The 8,011-nt window shown below is 43.9% G+C and overlaps 3 protein-coding genes across 6 annotated transcripts in view; all 3 read right to left on the reverse strand.

Annotated features, from left to right (window-relative positions):
* Positions 1-2,520, reverse strand: part of LOC101586143 (immunoglobulin lambda-1 light chain-like) — a 289,018-nt gene extending 286,498 nt beyond the window's left edge. The window contains exons 1-2 of the mRNA XM_023720907.1: positions 2,450-2,520; positions 1,995-2,298 (exon numbers count right to left, since the gene is read on the reverse strand). Of these exons, the coding sequence (XP_023576675.1) occupies positions 1,995-2,298; positions 2,450-2,495 (350 nt within the window). The 5' untranslated portion in view covers positions 2,496-2,520. The remainder of the gene's footprint in view (positions 1-1,994; positions 2,299-2,449) is intronic.
* The window catches only part of LOC101585743 (immunoglobulin lambda-1 light chain), a 734,743-nt gene that overhangs the window by 300,439 nt on the left and 426,293 nt on the right, over positions 1-8,011 (reverse strand). The gene's annotated exons all lie outside the window — the stretch shown is intronic.
* Positions 1-8,011, reverse strand: part of LOC101592830 (immunoglobulin lambda-1 light chain-like) — a 475,660-nt gene that overhangs the window by 290,710 nt on the left and 176,939 nt on the right. The gene's annotated exons all lie outside the window — the stretch shown is intronic.

The raw sequence follows: 8,011 nt of genomic DNA on the forward strand, positions 1-8,011 counted from the left end.
CAGTTTGTAGATCTTTTGTCAGTGTCAGCCATGTGGATGAGTCACGGTCATTGCTTGGCCAGTTTGTTCTCTATAAGCACACGTTCTTAACAATGCTGCAGCAAGCTTAGCCTTGAGCACAATGTCCTCTTCTGTCTACTGAGGAGGGAGCCGTTCCTGGGAGGCTGAATGCTTCTCTCAATGTCCCTAGACAAGCAGCGAGTGGGCCAGGATTCCCTCCAGAAGATCCACATCAGAGCCCTGGCACAGGGTCCCTTCCTGCTCCTTCCGTCCAACCCATGTCCCCTGTTTCCCTCATCTGGGCATCCCGTGCCCCTCTCTTCCAAAAGTCTTCTCTTTCTTGTTCTGGTGAATTGTCCTTCCTGATTCCTGTGGCCATGATAAGGACATCTCTGCTGTCCCCTCCCTGGCAGATACCAAAGGAGACTGTGTTTCTGGTGGCACTGGTGATATTCAGCTGTCTGGTTTTGCTCCTCATGTCAGGCTCATCTCCTGAAAAGTAATAATCAATATCTATTCATTGTTAAGTTTAGTAGCACACTTGTGTAGTTAATGTTAATGTTCTCGTGGGAAGTGGGGACCTGTACATAACGCAGTTTAGTTCTCAACATTCTCTTTCTAAGACTCAAGGATTTGGATTTTGGACAATTATGCCTGCAGGGCCAGAAGCCTTTTAATGTTAATAAAAAGAAAGTATTTGTTGCCTAAACAATGTACTACTTCTAAGAATGGGTATTCGTGAGATGCAGGGAAGCTGACTTCCCTTCGCATGACCGAGAGCTGTGAACAGAAACATTGTGCAACGCCTTTGGCCATGACGCACACAAAGAAAGCACCGTCTACTCTTAGGAGTCTAGTATAAAGCAATAGCTGGCAGGGACCGGGTTTTGATCCCTGGAGTGCAGTGCCGGCCCTGCCGCTGGAGCACGCTGAGAAGCAGTTGAGGCTGAATGTGGTGGTGTGGGCCTGTAGTCCCAGAACCTGGAAGGCTGAAAATAGGAGGATCACTATGAGTGAGATCTATGTAGTGAGATCCTGCAGAGCCTGTACCAAATACATTAAAAGAAAGAAAGAAAGAAAAAACAGAAATAGCTGAGGCAGGAGGATTACTGCAAGTTTGAGGCCAGCCTCAGCTGTAAAGTGAGTTCTAGGCCATCCCTAATTGCATAGTAAGACCCTATCTCAAAAAGACAAAAGTAAATAAATAAATAAAATTAAAAAATAAGAAGAGAGCCACATGGCACAGATGTATTTACTCTGACCTCCTGTGAGTGTGGCCCCATCAGCTCCTCCCTGCCTTTCCCTCCCCGTGCTTCCACCCCTTTCCCCCCTGCCCACCTCAGAAGCTCCTGTAGGGCTTCCTGGGCCTTGGAGCTGGCCCATTTTCACACCTTTGCTTGCGTGTTTTGATTTGCTACTGGAAGAATCTTGTTAGGAACATCCTGGACAGAATGAACCTTCATGAATAAGATCAACCCTGTGGGTAAGAAAGATAGTGCTTGGCAGAGAATGCCTACTTATCATGATTGAATGTAATTTTGCTCCTAATCAACCTTTTTTCTTCATGATCTCTGTAGAAAAATTCACTTATTTTTGCTTGATGTGGAGGCATGGATCTATGACTCCAGCACACAGGAAGATGAATTAAGAGAACTGTTTTCTGAGACTCTGGCCTGGTCTTCATTTCACTGGTGAATATAGTAAAATGCCCTCTGACTTTCCTTCCTCTTAGGTCTCCATTTCTGTCTCACTCCAGAGCCCAGAAAACACCAGGACAGCCTGGTCCTATCAGCCCTAAATCCACAACTCATGCTCCCTCTGTGCTGCCTGCCTTGTGGGATGAGAGGAAGGGCAGGCTGGGAACATCAGATCTGGGTGAGCTGGACCAGGACTGCTGGGCACGGCTTTGTCTTCGCTCCTCCTAAGGCGGGAGGAAGAGTGACACAGACAGGAAAGGTTTCTGTCTCACTTCCTTATCTATTTGTATCACTGTGGTTTCAGTACCATTAATATTCCATGACAGACAATAATAATCAGCCTCATCCTCGGCCTGGGCGCTGCTGATGGTCAGGGTGGCTGTTGTCCCTGAGCTGGAGCCAGAGAATCTCTCAGAGATCCCTGAGGGCCGCTCCTTATCTTTGTATATTATTCGCACAGGAGTCTGTCCTGGCTGCTGTTGCTGGAACCAATATGCATATCTTTTTGGCAGTGCCTCTCCAGAGCAGGTGATGGTGGCTGTCTCTCCCAGGGCCACCGACACTGAAGGTGGTTGTGTCAGGACATAGGAGGCCATGGCACCTACAGGAGAGAAGAGAGGGGGACTTTGGAGTAATGACACATTCCTTGATCCCATCCACAGACTATGCCTGGGCTGAACTCATAGTTTGGGGTCAGTGTGGCTCAGGCCCCAGGGGTGGCAGAACTTGGGGACCAGGCCTGGGCAGGTCACCTGTGCACAGAGAAAAGAGCAGAAGCAGGAGGTGATTCCAAGACATGATGGAGAAATTCCAGAGCTCTGGGTCCTGAGGTCTGCAGCAAGCTGGGCCACCCCAGGCCTCTCTTATTCCCCCGGGTCCCTTGGGGCCAGTGTTTGGTGGTTATGCAAAGTGACTCCACCCCTGGGGCTCAGTGCTGAGGACTCTCAGGGAGCTTTCCTGTCTGCCATGGGGGTCAGAATAGCAGAATGAGGAGTCAGGGGTGGAGTCCCATTTCTTCCAGCTACTTCTTTAGAAGAAATATCAGTTTTGTCCTCCAAGATCCACAGACCTAGTTAGTGCTCATAGTTTGATCCCAGGAACCCCATCTCAACCCTCTTGGCCTGTGGTGTGTGCTGGATGAAGCTCAGTAGGGCTGTGACCTAGGTTCTTCTGACAGATGGGACATAGCACCTGACTCACTTTACCTTCCTCTTCCTGAAATCTCTGGTCCCCTAGATGCACTTTGGTCTCGTTTATAATCTCATTGGAAAGAGGCCCTGGTTGTTAAGGGTACTTTTTAAAATCCTTTCACACATGATATTATTCCTTGAGAACTGATGGTACATTTCTGTAGTCCCTGCACTCTGGGAGCCTGAGACAGGAGGTTTGTAAGTTTGAGACCAGCCAGAGCAATTTAGCAAGAACCTAATTCAAACAAAACAAAACAAAAGTCTACTTTTGTAGATTCATCCAAATTTTCAAAATTTATGCTCTCTTTTCACAGTCTGTGTTTCTTTCCTTTTATTACTTCCTCCTGCCCAAAGGAGATAAGGAATGGAACTGGTGTGGTGGTCGAGCTTACATCTTGTCTACTTGATGGATTGAGATGTACCTAGAGATTTTGTAAATCACACTTTGGGTATGACAAGGTGTGTCATGGAGGAGTTACCCTGGTACCACATACGGCTTCTAGTTGCTGCCTCTCTGGCGCTGCTGATCAGTGCTTTACTTTCTTGCCACCCTGAGTAAATGTCTTTGCCTTGCCCCTCCCTTCTGCCATGATTTTTCCATCATGGAGCCAGCTGGCTGTGGACTGAATCCCCTGAAACTGTGACCCAAAGTAGGTGTCTCCTTTTGAGTCCTAGGTGTGTGGGGTATTGTGTCTGAGGTAATAGAATTGGAGCTTATGTATTTAGCATGATTTTTTTAATATCAGATTTCTGATATTTGTTGAATATCAGAAAATATACCCAGCTTAGAAACATATTTCTGGTTTGTGGTCTCTGCTGACCTCTCCAGGGTTGTGGCCACACACGGCCGAGCAGGAAGGTGTGTGGTCATGGACCCTTGTATCCAGGAGTGTCCTGCCATGGAACCAAGGGTGGCACTCAGGTCACAGCTGTGACTCAACAGGTGAGAATCTACCATCACTGTAGATTTTCCTCAGTTAGTCTGTCAATGCCCCATGCAGGGACAAGGTCTGAAGTGTCCCTTCTTCCACCTGACCTGAGACTTCATCTGAGCACTAGAGCTGCAGTGCCACAGCTGGTGTGCCTAGAGATGGAAAGAGGAGGGTCAGGCAGGAGTGAGCAGGGAGTTCTTGAAGGGCACCAAGCAGAGGCACGAGCTCCAGGGCCACTACTAGACAGTGAGAAACAGTATCCTAGAGGTTCAGGGGGCCCAGGCAGCCACGCTGGGTGAAGGACACCTGGGAGTACTTTGCACTCACACTCAACTCCCTCCTAGAGTGCTGGCATCAGCCTCATTTCTGTTTCCTGTCTGTATACTCGGATGACAGTGTGTGAGCCTGATCCTCAGACCATGGTGACAAGTGCCCGCCCTGACTTCTAATCCAAGGGCCAACCTTTGGACTCCCATTGACCCACAGACATAGTCTTTATTTATTTATTTTTAGTAATCTACTTTTTTCCACAACAAAATGGTCTTTTTTGTACTTTTGCAAAGTTAGTGACATGTAATACAAGGTGGCCTAGTGACAATAACTGACTTTAACCAGAGAGGATATTTATCTCAGGATTGAGGTAGCTTGTTTGCTTTAGACACTGAGGCCTAGTCCTACCTACACACATTTGATCAATTTCCTAGTTTCTATGGCTCCCAACATATCCCCTTTTTGTTTTGTTGTGTCAGAGATGGGTGTTCCATTGCAGTTAGAGAAGCTGTATTTGGAGAAGTCTTTAAAGGACCTTTTCATACTTGTAGACAGTCCAAAGATTGTCCAAATACTTGAATTCAGCAAAACAACCCAACATAGTCCAATAGATCATAATAGTAGTGAGTTATCAGCACAACTGGCAATTGTCAGAAGTTGTTGACTTGAGCCTTTTACAGCTCAACATAGTAATATAACTTTACTTATTACACCACTTGGTTACACTTTTCTGCTGGATGGTTAAGACCAGGTTAAAGCAAGACCTACATAACAAAAAATCTAACTTTTGCTATCTGACAAGTCAGTCAAATCCCCTCAGGATTTACCCTGGAACTATGTACAGCACCTTGTCAAAAGTCAGCACCTTGACTTTTGTCAGTATCAGCCATCTGGATGAGTCATGGCCTTTGCTTGACCAGTTTGCTCTCTGTGAAAGCCTGAGAGAATTTTTTTCTCTCTAGGTGAATCTATGTAGGCACACTCTACATCATCGATCACTTTCCCTTGTGGTCCCATCATCTTGATCAGAAAATTTGGGACACCACTGAGTTACAGAATGTTACAGTACAGGTTCTCTTATGTCCCATCTCTTTTAGCCCATCTAGCTCTCTAATTTTTGGTCTGCAAACTTTAGTTCTTAAACATCCAGAAGAGAAGCTTTATTTGAGCTTCCTCTGGGCAGCTCTACTTTCTGGCTGTAGCTCTGCTGTCCCCTGCTGGTAAGAGAGACTCATAACAGAGACTAATCACTTTCAGGTGACTCTCAAACTGCTGTCACCTGAGAGACTATGGACAGAGTCCAGCCTCATTCTGTTACTATATGCATATGCTTACCCTGACCTGCCCCGTGCAGCACAGTGAGGTGGGATTTTTTTAATGTGCAGAGAAGTGGAGCAGACTCAGCTCCCATCACTGAATTGGGAGTGTAAGGCTTTCTCTGTTGTGTTTCCCTAGTAAAATGGAGCCTACAGAAAAAGCTAACAGCTTCTATAAAATTTCTAGGAGTGTAGAAAACATTGTGCCACCTCATATAGCACTTATATACTTGTCTTTATATTTTGAGATCAAAACATTTGTGTCCCTCTCTCCAATAATAACAATATCATTGACAAGTGGATGTTTCTGGGTCTGAAACTCAGTGGTGTGTTCACATCCACATCACTATCAACGTCATTATTATCATTAGTGTTTACACTACTGCAGTTCTCCATGCACATGTGGGCTCCATGGAGAAGGACCTCAGCATCAATTGAGTGTGTCCTGTTGAAACCTGGAGATCTCTTCTGTTTTGACCTGGGGAAGCCCAACGCTACCATACAGCAGAACTCTTTGCTGAGCACCTGTCCTAAATCCCACAGAGGAAGGGGCAGAACTCCAAGGCCGGTGTCTTGCAGGGACATTCAGGTTGAGTGTGTTAGTTTTCCCATCTCTGAGACTTGCTTTTGTTTTTTAAATTATTTTTATTAAGAAACAAATAGCAATAAGACAGTTTCAAAACACGTTAATAGGACAGTTACAATAATTAATACATTGCATATTGTTGTCTTTGTAGTAGTTATTCATAGTACCAGATGCAGACATGATATTCTGTCCAAATATTGTTAGTACAAATCTTTCTTCTCATTGAATTAAGAGAAAGTAGCTGTATATCTATCCTAACTAATATATGTTTTTCCTCACTACAAAATGGTCCTTCATTTATGTCTTTCTTTTTTTATTTAGTTTGTCAGAGGAGGGTATTCCATTGCCATTTAAATATTGTAGGTGCATGAATTTAATGAAATAATCCAATATAGATCAATATTCCATAATAGTAGCGGGTTATTAGTAGGACTGACAATGTCAGAAGTTGTTGACTTGGGCCTTTTACAGCTCAGCATATTAATATGAATTTACTTTTTATGCCTTGTTTTTATACTTTTCTGCTAGATGGTTAAGACCAAGATAAAGCAAGACCTATATAACAAGAAATGTAGCTTTTGTATCTGATAAGGTCAGTCAAATACCCTCAGGATTTATCCTGAAACCCTGTACCACAGTTTGCAGATCCCTTGTGAATGTCAGCCATGTGGATAAGTCACAGCCATTGCTTGATCAGTTTGCTTTCTGTGAAAGCCTGAGAGAATATTTTCTCTCTAGGTGACTCTCTGAGACCATTCTTGACCCCAACAGTTTAAAGCAGGGGAGGTGTAGTTTGTCTCATGGTTCCATATGATTCAGCCCATGACTGGGAGGGTCCAGAGCAGAAACATTAAGATAGAGGATGAAGGTAGTCGGGGAAGATGGGGCAGCACCTATACTGTTGTGTAGTGAGCATGGTGATGAGAGCAGGGCTTGGGTTAAGGCGGGGATTCCCTTGGGGATCCTAACTGAGCCCCAGGCTGTGCGGGCCTTCCAGGCGCCTGTGATCCTTGGCTGGTGATAGCTGCCTATTACACTAATTGGCTTTAGCTTAGGGAATGTACTGCACATTCTTGGTGGTATCTGGGGCAGGACTCAGCCATAGACAGTGAGAGTGGAGGTGCAGCTCTGCAGGCCACTCTCCAGGCTAGGCCTCTTCTCTTGCCTGCTCCAGGCAGGTGTCTAGATGTCCCATTGTGTGGATGAAATCTCTACCTTAGAGATTTCATCTCTAACCTAGAGATACCCTGTATCTTATGATGAGCTGTAGGGGACTCAAGTCAACAATTTCTGACATTGCCAGTCAAGCAGAAGACCCAATACTATTATGGGCTACTAGACTCTTTTAGAATATTTTACTGAGTTTACACATCTATAATATTCAAATAATGGAACTTAACCAAAAAAGGGTATACAGGTGAATGTCCATTTTGTATCTGTGTATTCAAAGTGGCTAGGATAGATATGTAGTTACATTCTCTTAATGACTAGAATGATTTGTTCTAATGGTGTTTGTAGATAGGATATCATGTCTGCATCTTGTACAGCAATTAACCACTAGGAAGAATGTATGCAATGTGTTAATCATTGAAACTATCCTGCCAATTTGATTTGAAACTGTCTCATTGCTATTTGTTTATCAATAAAATTATGGGGAAAAAAAAGGGTTCAGTGCTATGCTTTTCAATCATTTAAAACATTGCCTGTATAATTCTAGCTGCTTAACAAATCCCTATTAAATAAAAAATAATTAGGATAGATGTATAGTTACTTTCTCTTAGTTCAATGAGAAGAATGATTTGTACTAATAGTGTTTAGACAAGATATCATGTCTGCATCTTGTACTTTCAATAAGTACTATGAGGACAGCAGTATGCAATGTATTAATTATTCTAACTGTCCTACTAATGTGTTCTGAAACTGACTCAATGCCATTTATTTCTCAATAAAATTAATATAAAAAATAAATAAATTTCACTGAAGAGTTTGAAAAGAAAAAAAATAAATGACTTTATCTACA

Source organism: Octodon degus, unplaced genomic scaffold (assembly GCF_000260255.1).
Source record: "Octodon degus isolate 3935 unplaced genomic scaffold, OctDeg1.0 scaffold00079, whole genome shotgun sequence".
Taxonomy (NCBI): domain Eukaryota; kingdom Metazoa; phylum Chordata; class Mammalia; order Rodentia; family Octodontidae; genus Octodon; species Octodon degus.